The following is a 21,882-nucleotide window of genomic DNA, read 5'->3' on the forward strand; positions in this document are numbered from 1 at the left end:
ACCAAAGTAGTAACTGATCCTGGGAAGAATTCAATGGATCTAAAACCATCGTTAAGGAAGAATAATATTCTACAGTAGGATATTCACCATCTCAAAGAAACACACAAGAGTTTTTTTCCCACTGCAGAGCCACCCTCAAGTACAATTAAATCAGAAGTCATGAAGAACAAAATGTCAATCTATGAACCTGCTGCCACTGAATTTCAGTTGTTTATCTTGTTTTCTCAGGCTGAAAGAATTCACAGATCAATGAGATTTATCTCTTAATTATGGGTTCTTATAAATAAAATAACAAATAATAATAAAAGTGCGAAAATCCTGAATAATCTTGATGCCCATAAAATGGACCTCTAAATCATAAGGAATCCACTACTCTAAAGCTCAAAATCCTTATAAAGAAAAAGCTTAGGAACCCACAATTTTATACCTGGATGTCTGCAAATACTTCTTAAATAGATCAGCAAAAATAATGAAAAGGGGATATACTCTGTGGAGACCTGCATTTTTCATTTCTGCTGAGCACTGTGTCACCTTAGTTAAATATGGCCGAGCAAAGACCCCATTATATAAAGGGAGCATGATAATTAACATATGCCATTATGTTAGTATTTCTTTTCTTTCAGGTCTACAGCGAGATTAAGAATGACTGAGGAAAACCTGTTTCTTAGCTGCCACAGTTGTTACTAAAGCATACAGAGTGCCTGACCTAGAGTGACGCCTTTCCCTAATGCAAGTTAAATTAAGCAAGCAGGATTCTGTAAATCTGGGCTCTAGAATCACACTTGAAATTTTCATCTGTCCTAAATCTAAACAGTTAAAAAACTAGGTCTATGGTCATTCACCCCATAAAACTATTTTCAGAAGACACTTTTTCACTATTTGGTAATACATTTTCATAACCTAAATTGATTTTTATCAACTAATCATAGAAGTAATCTGAGAGAGAATAATGTACAGGAGGAGATATTTTTCAACCCTGGACTATGTTAAGATGAATGGAAATAGGTAAAGGACAGGGGAGAACAGTTGGAGCAAGCATGTTCCTGCATAAGGACCTGTCCCTGTCCTGCTGGTGGCCCCGATCTCTTCTGCCACAAGCACAGATGAATTGGGGCATCTTATGACTCTGATAAAACTATATTTTTTCTACAATCACTGCTTCAATGGCTATTTTTTTATTAAAAGAAAAACTATTCAAAACACATGATAAGAAATTAAGACTTTTATCAATACACAAATAAGTTCACTTAAAATCAGGTGTTACATATTTTTTAAAAATTTCAGAACCTCACTCCACCAATGTCCATAACCTAGGTTTCACGTAAAACCTACAGTCCTACCTAGGAGCATCAATAAGTGACGGTCCAGGTACTCGCTGACATTTTTCTCCCGACGCTGAGAGATGGTCACAAACAAAATGCCTTTCTTGTCTGGATGAATCGGAAGAGTTTACATAAAAGAGCTTCATAAAATGTCTATGAAGGAGAACTGGTAATATCAGAAGAGTTCCAGCACTTCAATTGAATACAATCCTCTATTATTCTTTTCTTGATTTAATTTCTGCAGCTCCCGAAAACTTACTTCAATCTTGTTGAGCTCAGAATAAACACATATCTAAAGAAAAAAGTTTCAGAGTAACTTTTACCATAACTTGTACGTATAAACGAATCGTCCATAACTTAAGTTTTCTGAGAATAAGTTGGAAAGTAGGTGATACTTATAAGGCACAAATAAAGTAAGTATATATCAAATAATCACAAACCTGGGATTTTACAAATTTGTAAAGATTTATTAGTAGCCTTTTTGCTTCTGGTATCATTACCACAACAGTAAAATTAGCATCAAGAAGTAGGCATATCCAATCCATAATCTGAAGATAAATAAGAAAAGGAAAGTTATGATTTTAAATTTAATTTTAGGTTAATTAATTTTACAAAGTCCATAATTACATCAAACAGTTACAAGAAAAATAAGTCTTTACAAAAATCCGGACATTTTAGTTTAGAGATGAAGGAAATTTCTAAGAACTATAAAAAGGCTCTTTTCTGCTTTTATACTTGTTATTTTACAAGCATCATTAGATCATTTTCGTAGGATTAGTCAGTAATAAGAAAGCCAGAGTGATATTTAATCCAAAGGAAAGTTAGCATTTATCTGTTTATTTAAAAAAATTTTGTTTCAAGGGCCGGCCCATGGCTCACTTGGGAGAGCGTGGTGCTGACAACACCAGGTCAAGGGTTAAGATCCCCTTACTGGTTTAAAAAAAAAATTAATTAATTTTTAAAAAAGTAATAAATAAATAAATAAATAAATAGAATAGAATAGAATAGAATAGAATAGAATAAAATTAAAAAATTTTGTTTCAATAATTATTTGCAGGGCTGGCCGGTTAGCTCAGATAGTAAGAGTGCAGTGTTGTTTACACCAAGGTCAAGGGTTTGGATCCCTGCACTAGCCAGCCACCAGAATTAAAAAAAAAAAAAAAAAAAAAATTATTTGCAGTTATGAAAAAAGAACCTATACATCTTCTATTCTGAAAGATACATCATGCCCCAAGGATAGGGTACTATGTATTATAGATGAGCTACCATGAACTAAAAGAAAATGTTTACTATGCGTTTATAAAAATACCCTATACAGTTCTACATCTTCAAATGGCGTAGAAAACATGCAAATATCACTGGCATGAAAAAACATTAAGGAAACTGCCTATCCATTAGGGGAGGATGAACTGATCCCTACTGAACTTCTTATACCAAAATAAATTCTATGTGTATCAAAAAGTTATTAAACATAGAAAATGAAACCATGAATGTACTATGGGAAAAACGGGGTGACTATTTTTATATTCTTAGAGTTGGAAGGGCCTTAAGCATGACATAGCCACAAAGGAAAAGCTTAATTAATTTTAACAGCATAAAAATTAAAAGCTTGTCTATGTCAAAAATTATACTAAAGAGAATAAAAAGACTAATGACAGGAAAAAAGGCTTATAATGCATTTGATACAAAAAGGCTAATTTCCTTAATATACGAAGAAAAAAAAAGATGGAAAATGAAATTGAAAGATGAATAAAGAACCTGACTAGGCTGTTCACCACAAAAAGAAATATGAATGGGCAAGAAAAAATGGCTCACCTCTCTCATTATCAAAAACATGCAAACTAAAATAAGGTAACATTTGTTACCCATCTGATTGGCAAAGAGTAAAAAGTGTGATGATACCAGGTGTCAGTAAGAATGTGAAAAATAAGGCCTTAGAACTTGGTGGTAGTCACGACCCTTTGGGAAGGTAATTTGGCATTCTGAAAACTGGAAATGCACATACCCTTTCACCTAGTCATTTCACTTGTAAGAATTTATCTAACAGGTGTTCTTTCATAAATGTACAAGGATATCTGTATAAAGGTAACTCACTGAAGGTTTGTCTACAATAGCAAAAAACTGTAAACAATTTAAATATCTACCAATAGAGGACTGATAAATTAAGATACATCCATAAAATAAAATTGTGTGTGCTGGCTAAAAGAATGAGGCAGATGTATGTGTACTGGCCCAGAAATGTCTAAAACAGTGCAGAGTGGAAGAAATAAAGTGCAGAATTGCATGGATACTATGATGTCATTTGCATCAGAAAGACAGAACCAGAGAAAGACAAGTTTGTGTATTCAAAGAACATTTCTAGACCTAAAGTAAACTCTTAATATTGGTTATCTCTAAGAGGGACTAGGGGAATGGAGACACAAACAAAGTCTACTTTTTTCTTCATGCCTTTTGGTACTGCCAAAATTTTCAACTATAAAAATTAACTACTTAAAAATTTTTAACTTATTTTTAAAAATAAAAAATAGTCAAATTAAGTGTTTGAAATACTTAATTAGAATAACACATTCCTAAAACACAATAAGTTGTTTTTTAATGTTTCCTACTCCTTCTCAAATAAATACTGTATTTATAGAAGGTCTATCATGACATACTCTGAGAACATTTTTCCATTAATCTTCATTCTCTCATTACTTATTTATCTTTTATGGGCTGGCTGGTAGGGGATCTGAATCCTCGATCTTTGTGTTAAGAGGCTGCACTCTAACCAACTGAGCTAACCAGCCAGCCATCACTCTCTCATTCTTAAGAGATTATTAAAGGGGGTAACCTATTAGCCTCTCCCTGTCCTTTCCCAACAAGGCTAAGGAAATTCTTAGAAAAGATAATGATGAAGAATCAAGAATTTAAGATGAATTTAAATTCTGTAGTACAGAATTATAGACCTAGAAATCTACCTGCTAAATTGAGAGACTCTCCCCACCTCTAACTCCAGTGGTTTGTGTATATGATGAGGGAAGAGATTCGTGCGGACTAGGAGACAAGGAGAAATCAGTCACTGAATTCCAGGTGCTAATACTGTATACAATCTTTTTTTATAGACTTCTCTCAGCACCAAATCAAAATAAAAGTTATCTCACCTGGTTCAAGGTTGGAGGATGTATTCCAGGAAGAGTCATAGTAGCATTTTCACTACACTTCAGATAAAGGAAATATAAATACTGGAGAAATAGCTGGGTGGGGAAAAAAAAAGGACAATTTATACTTTGACAGAAAGATTTTCTCTCTATATAAACCTAATAGAGAATGGAAAGAATTTTAAGAGGTTGTTCAATTTATATATCAAATATGCCAGACACCTGGGGACATAAAAAAGAATAAAAAGAAGTCTCTGCCATCGATGAGCTCATCTGGTTTGAGGGGTGGGTAAGGAACTTATTCTATGTGTAAATGATAGGTAGAGAAGAGAGAATCCTTGTTTCAGCAGTTTTTAGTGCCTACTCTTATAAAGCTTGATGGCTTAACTTGGCCTTCCAGCTTGGCACGAAGAATACACCAAGGTCTCTCACACCAAAAATCCCTCTAGACTCCTCGGCACAATTTTTTAACATAGGGCTGGGCAAGCTCTTAATGACATTAAAAAATATGATAACCTTTAAAATGATCTAAGAGCGGGTCGGAGGTAAGCAGCAAAACTTAAGCCAGAAAATAAAATCTATAGGACTTGAAAGAACACTTACAGTGATATGTTGTGCTGCAACATCTTTCAAGTGAGGCAGAAGAAATGTTTCACTGTATGCTGAATGAAGAACTGCATTCCTACTTAGGACTAAAGGAAAAGCTTATTTCAATAAATAAAGGCTATTCTACTGAAATTATGAGTAATTTTCTTCTCAGTGATATCTTTCTATGTTTATAAAAAAAAGTCTTACTTATCTAAAAGAGCTCTATCATCGAACACTCTCTTAATCATTAGAGATCATCTAGAATACTTTGGTATTTATTCAAAATAAATACCAAATAAATTGGTATTTATTCATAATACTGATTTGTAGAATTGATAAAGCTTCTACCTTTTATAGCTTCTTAATTAAAACAGATTTAAGTAGGTTGTTTGAATGTAGCATTGAACATAATCCATTTTCAAGCAGAAATGGGAAAAAATTTGAAAAAAGACAGAAAAACTTTAAATTATCGAATTACTCCTTAGTTATTGCTTGGCATATGACTATATCCCGGAAAAAGGCAGCACAAGGGAAATTGTTTCAAAGGATACAATAGAGCTGCTCTTTTTGGTATCACAGGGCACGAAGTGATTTCCTCTGTTGCGTCCTGAGGCTTTTCATTTAACTCTTGATCACAATTATTGCAGTTCTCTTCTCCAGGATTGAAGCCATTCTGCAGAATCTCAGTTTGCTCTTCCATTTTCTCCTCTTGTGCACTATCACTATAGTCAAAGACTGACTCCATACTGATATCTGCTTCTTGAAGACTGTCATCACCAATGCTACGATGTTAATTGAAAGCAAGAGGTTAATTCTTATCAATCAACCTCAAGAAGTTAATTCTTATCAATTAACCTCTTGCTTAATTAAAATTGAAATTTTGGAAAAAAATTCACTTTCTAAGATTCTATGTTTTAGAAACCAAATACCGTAATAGATTAAAAATGCCGTGAAGGAAAAGGACGAGTAGATTCTAACTTACCTCAAGAAAATTTTTAAGCAAGCGCAGGTGACCGATTCAGGAATGTCAGGGAAATGCTGTAGACAGAGCTGTAACATCTGTACATCTGTCTTTTCTAAGGCAACCTCCATTAAGCCAGGGCATAAGCTAAGACCAAAAAAAAAAAAAAAAAAAATTGAATCATTATTATATATTTAAAAAAATCTCAACTGTAGATAATTTATAAGCTTTTTCAGAGTATGAAAATAAGACCTGTTAAAACGTAAGGTCAGAACAGTTATGCGTGTAAAGTTTGGTGTTCACAAGCACCTACCTATAGGAAAGCACATGTGTTTGGATAAGCTGCATCAGACAGTTCCGAGGATAAAACGACGGTTCTGCCTTACATCTTCCCAGAAGTCCTGTTACTACGTCCCCAATGATAGCATGAAAGTCAGGTGTCTGCTTCATAGCCAAAAACTTACGTAGTTCTACTTCAATGTGTTTTTCTGAATCTTTCTGAAAGGGCAGAATTAAAGAATTCGGTCTGGCACATTAATAAATGTCACTTCGAACTTAAAATTTCCTAGCAACATTTTCTCAAATCACTAACAGTGTTCATACATTCCTATGAAACTGGAATTGATGCAACTTGCCATGAAAAAAAATTGGAAAGGAAAATAAAATTCAAGAATTTAGAAACCAAAGTCTTTAGAAGACTAAATTACAGACTTATTCAATGCAAAACTGAACGAGACACTGATGAGGCCGACACCATAGCATCAATCTCACAAGACGGTAGTGAGAGTCAAACAAGCCACAGTGCTGGACCCACCCTGACAAACTTAAGCTAGAGCAAGAAAAATAATCCTGAAAATAAGGTAGAAGAAAAAGTAGGTGGTATTTCTTTTTTTTTTTTTTTTTTTTTAGGAGTGTATCTCAAGTTTATTTATTTATTTATTTTTTGTCTTTTTCGTGACCGGCACTCAGCCAGTGAGTGCACCGGTCATTCCTATGTAGGATCCGAACCCGCGGCGGGAGCGTCGCCGCGCTCCCAAGCGCAGCACTCTACCGAGTGCGCCACGGGCTCGGCCCGTAGGTGGTATTTCTTTTAACTTAAGTTGATTTTTCATATTTCTAATATTTTAAATTTACCTTTATGGCTGATAAAAGTTGCTTGGATGCTGGCATCTGTGGTTGTAAACTCACTTCAATTTTTCTTCTCCTTAACTAGAATTAAGTAAATGGGATTAGGATCTCAAAATAACACAACAGATCCAATATACATTTAGAAGAATCTGAAATGCTCCAAAGAGAATGGCACACTTTTGCTCTAGTCACAAACTTTTTCAAGTAAATTGTTACAGGGACACAAGTGGTTTTATTTCAACTTTGAAATTAAATTTCTTAAGATTTTTTAAGGTTTTTGTTTTTTAAACACAAAATAAAATCTCTGTATTCAGAAAGATATTATTGCTAATTGCAAACTGGTCCATTTTCACACAGGGCCTTAACAAGCCCTTAAATTCAAAATTAACTTAATACACTACATGGGTCATTTTTGGATAAAGGCTGTAAGGTTACTGGGTTCAAGCCTCAAATTGCCCTATAATTAAGATCAAAGCTGTAAGAGTTGTTTAGACATAAATCATTAAAATAATTCAGGCTTTTTCTGTTTTTCAACATTTACACTAACATTTCTATTTCAACTGCTTAACTTACATTTCTCCTTGACTGCTCTGAGTTCTGGGATCCAAGTCCATATTCCTGAGATGTTTCCCAGTTTACAAAATGGGGCATGGCATGAGCACCTAAGAGAACACAAAACATTTCTGGACTGTTTTGACCTATTGGTACTTACTCAACTAAACAGTCAAACAAAGAACAATAAAAAATAACTATTCATGAACAATTCAAGACAGCTTTAAAAATCCATATAATTCTACTGATAACCTCAGATCAGTAAATCATAATAGAGTAAAAGGCCATATGCCCAGCAACATTAAGTCAACAAATGAGGCCACTGGTAAACAAGGGAGGGTAGAGGTATTACTGATTTTACCTTGGGGACTCTCCCATTGCCACTAAAGTCAGAAGAATACTGGCATTCAAAACACAGTGTAGCCCCTTAGCCTACAGCAGTACCTGCAATGTGGACTGTTCCCAAGGTAGCTACCTGGGTCAAGGAAATTTTAATGAACAGTGGTAAATTTTAAAATTTAAGAACAGGCTCTGTAAATAGGAGGTTGTGGGAATTTACATATGAAAAATAGGAGCTAATACAATAGTATATAGTAATTAAAGATATATAAAAGTAAGCTTCTACCTGGATCTTGACTATACTTCAGTTTTCCAAGAGCACCTGCTAATGATGACACTTCACACTTGTATGGAATTACGGTTAGAAATTTTCCATGTAGCATAAACAAATTTTCTCCGTAATTCCAGAGCTACAAAAAAAGTTATCAAAAACATAAGCAAATTTTTTTCTCTTCTAAGATCTGACTCAAGAAATCCTTATAATTTATAACAACTTATTGTATGAGCAATCTTTGTATAACAAAAAGAATAAGGCAAAGTCAAGCAACTGCCTAAAAGAATCTCAAATGTATATAATTTATTAATTGGGGTAGAGTTACACAGTTCTTATTTTTGTCCAAGTCTCAATGAAGCATAATTTAAAGGATATTTTTGACTTAGAAAAATCTGATCAACATATACGTTTAAAATAATTGAATTGTTTAAAATTAATACTGTCACTATTGCACATCTATTACCATGATAATTACCAAGCCTACTGTACATAGGCAAATTGTTATAATGTACTAAATGAAAAAAGCAGAATTTAACACTGTCTACATCTTATGATTCCAATTATACGATTGTAAAAAAAATGACCGGTATATGAACAAAAAGCTTAAGGGAACATGGAAATCAAAAATAAGCTTGTAAGAATGGTATAATTGTGAGTGGTTAATTTTGTTAAAATGACTTGTTTAAATATAAATTAGAATTGAATTGTATGCTGAGAAACCTAGTCTCTTTACCCTCTAATGAAAATGATTAACATTCTATTGCCTTGGTTTACATCTTATTTGCACATGAATATTCATTCACTAAACAACCAATATTTATTAAGTACCTTTGCTAGATGTTGAAGATAAAATAGAGTACAAAACAGACAAGGCAACCTGCCTCAGGAAGTTTACAGTGTGGTCAGCTTAAATTTAATTCTTTAAGTAAGTATTTTTATGTAATTCCAAGGTAACATTTATATAACCTAAAAGACTAATTTACTAGGAAAAGTAACAGCCTTGGGGTGTAGTTCAAAATATAAAACTAAAAAGATCAAACCAAAGAGCAGCTAAAAACAGAAGTTGTTTTATTAACTCGCTAACTGTTCTCTCTTGAGCTAAAACTAGCTACAGTTTAAGTCTTTTGAAAGTGATAAACATATGGAGACTATTAAATAATATCCAAATTAAATATAATCTTTCAGGTAAAAAATATTCCTTAATTTATTTTAATTTAAAAAATGCCAAAATATTTAGATCTGAAGAGATCTCTTCCCTTACAGCATATATATCAGGTACAAAAATAACTAAATTCGAAAAAGACCTCAAGTGAAAAAACTTACTTGACCACTGGTTCCTTGTGGCAACTCTTTTGAAGTCTGTAGCGTTTGAAATTTTATATTCCATATGGAGAGACATTCTATAAAATAAAGTTCAGAAATAATCCCAAGTATAAATATATGATACTTGGGGGCAGGGGGGAGTCATATTAAGTATACAAGTTTTGCTTTATTAAGTATAAAAATGAGTAATGAAGACAGTTATTGTCACCGGAATTCAAAATGAGAGCTCATGGCAAGAAGTGGACTGGAAAGGTGATCTCTGAGGGAGGGAGGTCTTAATGATTGGTTATGAAATCAGTAATTAAAAAAAAAAAAAAAAATCCAACAAAGAAAAAGGCAGGACCAGATGGCTTCACTAGTGAATTCTACCAAGCATTTAAATAACTAACACCACACCTTCTCAAACTCTTTCAAAATATAAGCGAGGAGGGAGCACTTCTTAACTCATTCCATGAGACTCATACATTACTGTGATACCAATGCCAGACACAGACATCACAAAAAAACTACAGACCAACATCCCTTATGAATAAAGATACAAAAAACCCTCGAGATAACACTAACAATCTAATAGCATATTAAAATCCATGACCAAGTGGGATTTATTCCAGAGACACAAGGATGGTTCAACACAAGAAAATCAATCAGTGCAGTACACCACATTAATAGAACAAAGGAAAAAAACCACAATCACCTCAGTTGACACACAAAAAAGCATTTGGCAAAATCTAACACATTCATGATAAAAACAGTCAGAATATTAGGAACAGAAAGGGACTTCCTCAACATGATATAGGGCTTCTATGAAAAACACATGGCTATCGTCACACTGAATGGTGAATGACTGAGAGCAGAGCGCCTAAGATGAGGAAGAAGACAAGGATGCACACTGACCACTGTTCAACGCTACCAGAAGTTCTGGCCACAGTAATGAGGCAAGAAAAAGAAAAAAAAAGGCATCCAAATTTAAAAGGAAGTAAGCCTATATTCACAGATGATATGATCCTACGCAGAGAAAATCCCAAAGAATCCACAAAAAGACTAGCATTAATAATCAAATTCAGCAAAGTTGCAAGGTACAAGATCAACACAGAAAAATCAGTTATGTTTCTATAAAGTAGAAATGAAAATTCTGAAAAGAAGAAAACAATTCCATTTACATTAGAATCTAAAAGAATAAAATACCTAGGAATAAATTTCACCAAAGGGGTGAAAGCTTGTATATGCTGAAAACAACTACAAAACATTGCTGAAAGAAATTAAGGAAAACATACAGTAATCAAAACAGTGTAGGACCGACCCAATGTAATAGAACTGAGAGTCATTTATGGCCAACTGGTTTTTCAATAAAGGTGACAAGACCATTCAAATTGTGCTCGGACAACTGGATAACCATATGCAAAGGAAAGACGTTGGATTGCTACTTCACATCATAGCAAAAAGTAATTCAAAATGGATCAACAACCTAAATATAAGAGCAAAAACCATAAAACTCATAGAAGGAAATAAGGATAAATTGTTGTGACCTTGAATTTGGTGATGGATTCTTAGACATGACACAAAAAGCATGAGTTACAAAAGAAAAACATATATATAGGTTGGGCTTCATTAAAATTAAAAACTTTTGTGCATCAAAGAACATTATCAAGAAAGTGAAAAGACAACCTGTGGAATGGGAGAAAATATTTAACCAGGAGCTCTCTCTCTCTGCTCTGCCATTACTAATCCATTTACTATGGCATGGTCCTTACAATCTAATCATCTCTTCAAGGTCCTGCATTTCAATTACCATAACAGGATTTCCTATCCTCAACAGTTACAGTAGGAATTAAGCTTCTAAGATATGAACTTTGGGGGACAAAATTCAATCAATCAATAGCATTTCACCCCTGACCCCCAAAGTTCATGTCCTTCTCACAGGTAAATACATTTATTCCATCACCACAGTCTTAACTTATTTCAACTCAAAATGTCCCAAGTCCCATCTGTGAAATCAAAACAAGCTATCTACTGCCAAGATACAATGTTGGGACAAGCACAGGGTACATATTCCCATTTAAAAAGGGAGAAATAGGTCAAAGAAAGGGGTAACTGCCCCAAACAAGTCCAAAACACAGCAGGGCAGGCATTAAATCTCAAAGCTGGTGAACCATATACCTGAAATATGTCTGATAAGGGTCTAGTATCCAGAATATATAAAGAACTCTTACAACTCAACAGCAAGAAAACCAACCCAATTAAAAAATAAGCAAAGTATTTGAATAGATTTCTCCAAAAAAGATATATAAACGGCCAACAAACATACGAAAAAATGTTCAACATCATTAGTCATTAGGGAAATGCAAATTAAAACCACAATTAAGTACCACTTTCACACCCACTAGGATGGCTATAATCCAAAAAATGGAAAGCGGCAAGTTTTGGTGAAGATGTAGCAAAATTGGAACCCTTGCATACAGTGCTGGTGGGAATGTAAAATGATTCAGCCACTATGGAGTTTGATGGTTCTTCAAAAAGTTAAACACAGAATTACTATATGACCCAGCAATTCCACTATTAGGTATACATTCAAAAGTATTAAAAACTCATATTCAAATAAATATATGTGTACACATGTTTATGGCATTATTCACAATAATCAAAAGGTGGAAACAGTTGAAATGTCCATCAATGGACGAATTAACAAATTGTGGTATATCTATACATAGGAATATTATTCTGCATTAAAAAGAAAAAAAATACTGATACATGCAACAATGTAAATAAACCTGGAAAACATTACGCTAAGTGAAAGAAGCCAGATAAAAAAGGTATTTTATGATTCCACTTATATAAATATCCAGACTATGTAAATTCATAGGGATATAATGCAGATTAGTGGCTGCCAGAAGTTAGGGGGAGAGAAGAATAAGGAGCAACTGGTTAATGGGTACAGTGTTTCCTTCTGGGGTGATAAAAATGTTTTAACACCAGACAGAGGTGGTAGCTGCAAAACACGGTCAATGTACTAAATGTCACTGAATTGTTAACCTTGAAATGGTTAATTTTATGTTACATGAATTTCATCTCCATTAGAGAAAAAGAAGGCTGACCAGTTAGCTCATTTGGTTACAGCATGAGGGTGTAAGACCAGGGTCTAGGGTGTGATCCCTGTACCAGCCAGCGGCCAACACAGAAAATAAAAAAGGATGGCTAATGTCCAGCTAAGAGAATAATTAAATACATCATAGGACATCCACTCAATGAAATACTATGCAGCTATTTTTTAAAAAAGCAGGGAAGATAAAAAATAATGGTGATATGGAAAGATCTCTAAAGATATCTCGGGTAAGTAAATAAATACCCAACATGTATATGATATGCTATCATTTGTGTAAAATAAGGAGGGAAAAAACCCTAAGAAGTAGTATTTGCTTGCATACATACAAAAAAAAAACTCTAGAAAGAGACACAGGAATACTAACAGTGGTTACCAGGTTTTCTGGGGGGTAGAGCAGGAAGAGGGGGAATGGGGGCTGAGAGAGCAGCACAGCACAGTAGAGTGGTTAAGGGGCAGGGCTCACGAGTGGCAGGGTACATCGCACAACAGTCAACCTACTTGGGCTGAAGTATAGTTCACTATTCAGGTACCTAACACCTCGGTTTCCTGACTTGTAAAACAGAGGTGATAATAACTATGCTTTCTCTCATAGGACTATTGGATGATTAAATGGCACAAATAACAAGAAAATGAAAGTATAATGCCTGGCACATGATAGCTATACTATAACTAGTAGCTCCTATCTTCACAATAAGTAGGAAAAACGTAAGAACAGAGTACATAGGTGAGGACGGGCATAACAAGCGTCCTAACAGGTGTTATGATAGGGAGCCCGGTGTGAATGAAACAGAGGGCTCTTGCTCAGAAATTGGGAAAAAAGGTTGGAAAAGGTGGATGGGGTCTAACCTGTGGAGGGACCTGAATGCTAAATAACAGAACCTGGGTTTTAGAGCACAGGCTAGGGTCTCTAACATGGCACTGGCAAGGAGCAACTGCATTCTTCATGACAGACTAGAAGTCGGGGCTGGGGGACTGGCGGGTAAGGAGCTGAGCCGATGACGAGAATCCTGCTCGGAAGTCGCAGAGACCAAAAGCATGCTAGCAGTCCCTGCATTTCAAGCTGTCCAAGTCCAGTGGACTTCCATGCTGTGAGGTCTCACTAATAATTCAATCCTCTACTGCAAGGCTTACCGATGTTTCAAATGCATATAGGCTGGCACAAATATTTACCATTACTTTACAACATTATAGTCATGAGCGAAGTAGTGATACAAAGAAGAGTTTTCCAAAGATGAATCGATACAAGATGAAATAAACCTACTTAAGAAGAATTAGAAAACTTCAAAAATAACTTGAGTATGGTTATGAAGAGAATAAACTAAGGTGGTAATAAAGAAATGAAAAGGAAAGGGAACACTAAAGGTTAATTTTGAAGGAAAAATGCAAAGGATTTAATTGACTGGGTTTTAGTTACCCTTCGAAGCTGGCAGTGGAGGTCCCAGGACTGCTACGTGATCTCGATCTAGGACAGTGAGTGCAACACCATTTCGAGGATTACCCGACACGACAGCCTTGAGCAGCAGTGACCTAGCCACCTTCTGATTTTTTTCTGTGTCACTTGGATGTGTTGGTATCAAGGTTTCATATATACACCCATGGGAGCCTGTTGGAAACAAGTATTTGTTGTTCATTATCAGGTAAAGGACAGTTCTATATCTATTATAGTTAAATGTAGATTAAGGATCCAATCAGAAAAATAAACAATCACATCACTCTATGCTTTCCTTTGAAGAATATACTACAAAGTTAAAATGGGAGTAGGAGTATATTAATAAAAATCTCAGTAAGAAATGTCATAATAATCAAGAAATACAAACTGTAAATACCTGTAATAACTTAAAATATTGAGACGGGACTGCCAGGACTATAGACAATCTAGCCACTACGAGGATATGTCTCTTATTACAAATTAATTAGTATTAATCTATACATTGCATTTCTTGTTACTCAGTCACCCTGAGAACTATATGAAACTCCTGGTTTTTGTAAGTCAACTGAATGTTGGCAATTTCATGTGGTTCTAACTAAATTACATAACGATTTATCTGACCCTTTGGTTTAGACTTCCTTACTTCAACATTCATTAAGCTAAAACATTCAGCACATTCCAATGACCTTCTAGACATAAATAGTGTAAGCCTTTTTCTTAATAGCTTCTGCAAACATCTGCACATCGAAAAACTTCATAAAGAGTTTTAACTGTGATAATATGAAAATGTTTCCTAAATATTGCTCTTGTTTTCCCCCTTAACCTTCTCAAAACAACTTCTAAAGGAGCCATGAATGGGAGTGGGGGGCCATCACAGGGGCATTTTCTTTTGCCCCAGAGGCATAAGACTGGGGTTACACTTTAAACTATTACATAGAGGTAGAACCCAAGGCACTAAAAATCTGTAATAAAATGAAGGTGGCATAGGACGAAACTGTTCTATTAATCTCCTTTTGCCCACCTGTCTCAGTCACTGTTCAAAGAAGGCCACACCGAAGCTAATGGCTGGAAAAGAGGAATAGAGGGGCCATTCAATGCCAACCATAGATATTTTATGGTTCGCTAATTACCCTATCAAAGAACCTGGGCCTTATCACTTAAAAGGTGATTTTTCTTTTTTTATTGGTATTATTATATTATTATTTATTGCTTATGGTAAATTTTATAACATAAAAGTTACAGAAAAAATGTTTGGAAACTGTGCTCTACCTGAAGTACTTTAGTATCACCTTGGACCAGATGTGGTGAAGTATAAAGAGTGAAGGCTTAAACGCTTATAAGGAAGCACAAGAGGGGAAGGGCTAATAGAAAAGTGCAAAACGCCTAAGATTCAAAAATACACACTATCCTATCCCTCTACTTACAATCTCTGAAAGTTTAAAGAAAAAAACTTACTTAATGATAGCAGAGAGATGAATTTCCGATCCATAGATGCAGTAAAACTCTGTATAACAGATTTTTCTTCTTGTCCAAGTAAGAGTGTGTATTTGCTTAAGGTACAGGAGTTAAACATTTGTACATAAGCAAAATAATTTCCATGCTGCAAAAAACAGTTATTTTATTTTATAAATATTCCCATTTCAACCAGCTCTATTTAAATATGTTAAAACCAGAAGTTGTTGCTCCATTCTAATTACTTTAATGAGTATTTAAAAATCTCTTGTCCAATTAAATGTGAAATATTATAAAAACATCTGTTTAATTTAGACATGGAAAAAATTATGACTAATAGACTTTTTAGTATTTAAAAAAGATAAAAAATTTTAAAATATGCTCAAAGAAATACTAAAGTCCCATTTTAGTTTTTAAAATAACATAAATGTCTTAGAAGTTTCACAAAATGGGCCAAGAATTGAAGATATTACTTACTTTTTCAGTAATAAAAATTAAAACAGGATACCTAAATGCCATGAAAAACTTTGACCATCTAAAAAATAAAAAGAAAAATTACAAAATGCAAAAATCACCAGGGGAGAGAAATATAATATCAAATGAAATTTAAGAAAACACCTTTTATTAAATATATTTTAGAGTCAGATAGACATTGGAGAATACCTGATTCAGTGTTGCAAAATATATGCCACAGGGAGTTAGTAGGCATTTCTCTGTCTCATGCACCTCTAGAGTAAATGCAGGTTGTTGAACTTCCAAGAAGATAACATGAATTGCAAAGTTCCAACGTTGGGGCTGGGGGGTGGGGTAACAGTATGCAGCGCTTCCCAAACTTAAACTGACTTCCCCAAATCCCTTTTTTCAGAGTTACTTTTGGGACTAGTGTTCTGAGGAAAACATTAGGATCTCATCTGCCTTCTTCAAGTGGCAGAGGAAGCTGAGGCACAGGGAGTTTAAATAAAGGACTCACAACCAAGGCTACATAGCCAGTTTGTGGCAAAGCAGTGATTAGAACTTAATTCCTCTAAAGATTTCCTGGGCCGAGCCCATGGCACACTTGGTAGAGTGCTGCGCTGGGAGCGCGGCGACGCTCCCGCCGCGGGTTCGGATCCTATATAGGAATGACCGGTGCACTCACTGGCTGAGTGCCGGTCATGAAAAAACGACAAAAAAAATAAATAAATAAAATAAAGATTTCCTCCAAACACAGGTGTTCACACCTTGGAGGCATTCATCAGGTCTCCGCTTTGACTTTTAGAAATTTAGTTTCCATCAGGTGGACCTCTAGAGGCAGCAAGTCAACTGAATGGGAAATGTGATGGAATAATGAGTATCAGAGATGTGAAATCATGAAACGTCTATCACTTAGGTGAGTCATTTTTCCAGTTTTATTCCAGAATCTGGAAAAGCAAAGGTCTTAAAGCACTACCATGATTTCACTAACAAGCTGTACTCTTTTCCAGGGAAAAAGGTTGTGAGCTTGGCAGTCAGGGCAATACAACACAGACAAAAAGATTCTGTGTTTTAGGATTACCCATTTCATCTTCAAATAACTGACTATCCAGATCTCTGTCATTGGAACAGGACTCATATGAACTCTATGGTTTCCTCAATCCTCTATCACCCCAGAGGCTTTTGGAGGATGTTATTTTGGTCAATGTTTTATAAATGCTTTTTAATTATGTTACTTTTATCATGTTTATAATCAAAGTACTTTTGAACACAGCAAAAAACATAATGTGCAGTGCGTTTTCATTTTGGTAAACACGCACTTACAAGTGGAACTTACTTAATCACTTCTTCATCAGAAATAACAGTTTCAATTTTCTGCTGGGGCTCTGCAAGCAAGGCCTCTAAACCACGAACGGCACCTCCCTTGAACTGCACCAAGGGTTCTGTCCCTTGTATTGAATGTATCCTAAATACCTCAGCCGATAACTGGAAGAACATAAGAATATTTTAATTTTTATTCTAAAACAATTTATACCTAATAGGATAAAGACATTTTATAGAATTTAAAATTTAAATTTAAGGGACTGTTTTGTTTTCATTTTGACTTAATTTTGTTGTACAACTATGTATAATTCCAAAATAAAATCTATACAACACAAAATACATTCAGAAGTCTAACCTCTGCTCTTATCCTCTCTACCCTGTCCCCTGCTTTCCTCCACAGGTAACCATTTTTATTCATTTTTGGTTTATCCATTGTTAATACTGGATGAACCTGGGATGAATTAGGCTAGAACGTGGGTCTCCCAAAATTGGGAGTGGGGAGAGGTACAAATAAAACCACTAATGCAGCTCTGATGTTAGGTAAAGACTGATGCCACAATTTTAAGAACAGCCTGCAAGGCTAAAAAAAGAAGTTAACACTATATGTGGGGTAAAAGAAAAAACTTCACTGTGTAAAATTCAGGATCGTGTTACTGCAAGGTAAATGAAAAGACTGGAGCCAGGGGACAGCATAGCTAGCTAGATAGAAGTTTCAAGGGTCCCGGCAAAAACTGCTTTACATCTGAATTAGCCCTATTGTGAGCCACTTCTAAAATATGCCAATTACACGACAGTACTTTACAAAGTTCATGGAAAAATGGAACTAAAAGATTACATGAATCTTTCCATGAATTTTGTGAAGACCCCTTGTATTAAGAGTTACACATTTAGAACCAGAAGAAATTTTAGAGATTAACCCAGTTTGAGATCCTCACTTTATAAGAAAAAGTTAATGAGTATGCTTTAGGTCATTAGTAAAAAAGGCAGTTCTTTCTCACTGCATTATGTGCCACTCTAGACATGTACAATACATGAAACTTGCAGGGTCTAGTCTACCTATCCTAAGAAAGGGCATGGTGAAGTTCCTTGTTCTCACAAGAGATACACCCCATTCAAATTCATGGAAATAAGCACAAATTCATCATGCACGAATTATTTAAATCTGCAATGTCATGGGATAATAAAGTCTATATTTTCTAACATTCTAACTCATGAATTGAGACATGTTACCAAGATATACATAACTACAATGAAAAACTGATTTTAACCTTTATGCTCACTTTCTCAGAGGCATTAAGATAATTAACACATACTACATTACAAATGATTCCATTTCACCAATAAGCTAAATAAATATATTAGAAAATCCAAAGACTTACTGTAGCTTTAAATACTTTATCCAGGTTTACATTTTCATTATTCCATATTCTCAAAACCTTAAATCAAAACATACAAGTTAAAAAGTATCCCATTCTCCAGTTACATATAATAAATACAAATAGTTAATAAATCAACATTTGTTCTGTGTTGTATATTATTATATAAAAGTTTTAAAACTCACCTTACTATCGTGTACAACAATGTACTCTCCAGTTTGAAAGTTGCACACAGCAGGGCATGTTATAATATGACCTTGTTTCACTGACCAGCTCCCCAAGGGTTTCTGATCAGAAACCTAATGAAATCAAGATTAATACAACATTCAAGGAATCAATTTGACATTAAAAGCAATTAAATTTACAATCAAAACATAAGAAACCATTAAAATAGCACTTAACAAATTTCCAAAATTAAAAAAAAAAAAAGGTAGTCACAGACAAATACTGTAGATTGCACTTATATGAAGTACCTAGAGTAGCAAAATTGATGGAGACAGAAAGAGTAGCGGTTGCCAGAGGCTGGGGGAAGTTAGTGTTCAATGGGTACAGTTTCAGTCTTGCAAGATGAAAAGAGTCCTGGAGATGGACGGTGATGGCTACACAACAATGTGAAGGTACTTAATACCACTGAATGTACATTTAGAAATGGTTAAGATGGTAGATTTTATGTTATGTGTATTTACCTTAATTAAAAAATTTTCAAAAAACTATGAAAAGTAGTTAAAGTGAAAATGTAAATATAAGTAAGTTTCTAAAGTGAAAAAACAAGTAAATTAACAACACTATTAATAAACAGTATAAATAAAATAGTACATTTAAAAAACTGATTCCATTATGCCTGTGAACAGGGGATGGGAAAGTAAGTAAGGATAGCTGGGGTCATATCTATTTAATTCCAATCAGCCAATGTATTCCCACGTGGGAAATCCAAAGCTACAAATGCACTTGACAGCCCACGTAAATATCAACTGTCAGCAGACGAGTCAAAACAATTAACGGGGAACCTGAGGGCAACCTGTTCCCAAAACTTCAAAGCAGATAGCTAACTTCTTAAACACACCGAAAATCATGTCAGCAGCCCAGACAACGTTAACTGCTTTCTCCGCGAGCAGCAAACGCAAAGCTGGTTAGAAGTGTGCTGAGTGCGGCTTCAGGCAGAAAAGGGGGCGGGGCGTCAGGGTGCCCGGGACTCAACTCCAGGACTCACAGCGTGAACCAGAATTGCTACCAGACAAGTCTTTCGGAATCGAGAGTCCTAACAAGATACCGAGATAGCACCTCCCCACCCCCAATTACTTTTCCCAAGGAGAAGGGGATGAAGTAGACAGCCACAGGGCAAACCACTGTTCCCACCCTGTCAGTGTCATCCTCTCTCGCCCAACCAATCCCCGGTTCCACCCTTCTGCAGACGGCAGGGTGACAGAGACCCCAGGAGGGAATATGAAAGCCAGACGTATCCGGGAGCTCAGAAGCGAGAGTGCGGGTTCCCCTTCCTTTCCGAGTCTACCCACCCACGTGCACTTAGATGCTCTGCCGCCTGCAACTAGGAAATCTGCCTCTCTCTAAAGGAAAACAATCAGCTCAGATTCTAGACCTCATTCAGCGTCCCGGAGAGGCCACGCTGGCTCTCAGCTGAGCCCGCTCCACGCTCTATTCTTGAAGCCCTGAGAAACCCGAGTCTCGGGGCTCCGCGCTCAGAAAAAGGCGAGACGGCAACCGGGGCGCTCCGATCCTATCGCCCTCACCTTATAGTGGATGACGGTCCTGCCGCTGTCGGTCACTAGAAACTGATCTGTTTTGTCGCTCTGCTCCACGCCTAGGAGTCCGTCAGGCCCGGCGCCCAGGAACACTGTAGACAACGTGAATTCTTCTTCCAGGGCTGCCATTTTGGGGAACCTATGGACTGCCGCGCATCACTCCCGGCAGGCCTCGCGCTTTCTCTCGCGAGAACAAATGGGCCTGAGGGGGCGGGCACTCTCCAAACGAGAAACCGACTCACGCAGCCTGCGACCCCTGGCGGGCCGAAGGGGTGCGCGGAATAGAGAAGGCCGCCGGGTGGGCGGAGCCTGGAGCTTGCGACTAGACTCCGCCTCACCCCCCGAGTCCCGGATGTGCTCCGGGAGGGGCATGGGGAGGCGGAAGCTCTCTCTTCTGTATCGTTACGGAGTCCACTGCACCGCAGTTAGTGTATGGACTTGAGAGACTGAAGGATGAACTTAGGTGTCCGCATATAAATAAGCCAGGTTTTTTAAAAACTCTAAGTGAATTCTAGGAGCTCCTGCCATGGCCTAGTGTAACATGTGCCGAAGAAAATATAATTATCTCTTTAGATAAACTCAGTAACGTGCTGTTCCTAAGGGAAATGCCTGACCCCCTCCAGTTTCTCAGAACTGGCCTTGCAGGCCTCCTGAGTTGTCACTGTCGCCCCTTGTTCTCTTAGCACGGGCGGGATATCTCTCCCAGTTTACAGGAAATTCTCACTTGTTTGATGAAGAAGGTGAAGTTGAAGGTCTCCTGGGCTATTTTTGGCAAGTCTTCGTTTCCGGGAGAAATTTGTGTTTCTAAGATAAGCATGGCTGAATCAATCAATAATGTATTTATGGGTCGGACGCCAAAAAACAAGCAAAAAAATAGATCAGAGATAAGTTGTGCATGTTCTTAGGGAGAAACCACCTAAATAGGCAATTACTAGACAACCGTACCCTATGTTACAAAATGCCTGTTTAGATTTAGCATGCCCACCAATCGCCATGTGTGTAGTTTCCTCACTGCCACGGCATCTCCAACACTGGAGAAAGGAGAATATTCAGCGAGTGTGAAGGAATCAACTGCAGAAAATTCTTACAAGTCTAACAGGCCTTTTATTTTTCCAGGTGAACAAAGAATTTGATTTGAAGTTTGTGGTCCCTTTGTTAGTAGGAAATGCAGTTCTGTATTCAGATTCAGCCCAGGCATCTCCGCCTCTGAATCTTCTGAATCTTCTCCCAGGACAGTTTAATCAGCTCCTCTGCTGAACTTTGTTTGGCACATATTAACCATATTTCAGATCTCAGCCTGAACTTCTCACCTTCCTTCAGGAAGCCTTCCTTGACTCACTGAAACGATTAAATGTCTGACTTGAG

General features: G+C 36.2%; 1 protein-coding gene across 2 annotated transcripts; it reads right to left on the bottom strand.

Annotated features, from left to right (window-relative positions):
- Window positions 1-1,204: 1,204 nt before the first annotated feature.
- On the bottom strand, window positions 1,205-20,675 carry NOL11 (nucleolar protein 11). Of its 2 annotated transcripts, XM_063080838.1 has the most exons (18): window positions 20,506-20,675; window positions 18,943-19,056; window positions 18,761-18,817; window positions 17,395-17,543; window positions 16,083-16,140; window positions 15,609-15,753; window positions 14,139-14,327; window positions 9,625-9,701; window positions 8,314-8,437; window positions 7,710-7,798; window positions 7,143-7,217; window positions 6,322-6,506; window positions 6,030-6,155; window positions 5,599-5,829; window positions 5,063-5,141; window positions 4,463-4,555; window positions 1,763-1,870; window positions 1,205-1,614 (listed from the first exon to the last, which is right to left on the bottom strand). In XM_063080838.1, the coding sequence occupies exons 1-18, from the start codon at window positions 20,644-20,646 to the stop codon at window positions 1,498-1,500; spliced, it is 2,157 nt and encodes a 718-aa protein (XP_062936908.1). In that variant the 5' UTR covers window positions 20,647-20,675; the 3' UTR covers window positions 1,205-1,497. The 2 variants fall into 2 exon arrangements, with proteins under 2 accessions (XP_062936908.1, XP_062936909.1); XM_063080839.1 differs by lacking the exon at window positions 5,063-5,141 and having other exon boundaries at window positions 4,463-4,514.
- Window positions 20,676-21,882: the final 1,207 nt, after the last annotated feature.

The sequence above is a fragment of the Cynocephalus volans genome, chromosome 16 (assembly GCF_027409185.1).
Source record: "Cynocephalus volans isolate mCynVol1 chromosome 16, mCynVol1.pri, whole genome shotgun sequence".
Lineage (NCBI taxonomy): Eukaryota > Metazoa > Chordata > Mammalia > Dermoptera > Cynocephalidae > Cynocephalus > Cynocephalus volans.

Coding starts and splice junctions, on each gene's coding strand:
- NOL11 (XM_063080838.1), bottom strand. CDS start 20,646: ATGGCAGCCCTGGAAGAAGAATTCACGTTGTCTACAGTGTTCCTGGGC. Junction 19,057..20,505: donor GGACCGTCATCCACTATAAG/GTGAGGGCGATA, acceptor TGATTTCATTAG/GTTTCTGATCAGAAACCCTT. Junction 6,156..6,321: donor ACACATGTGCTTTCCTATAG/GTAGGTGCTTGT, acceptor TTTTGGTCTTAG/CTTATGCCCTGGCTTAATGG.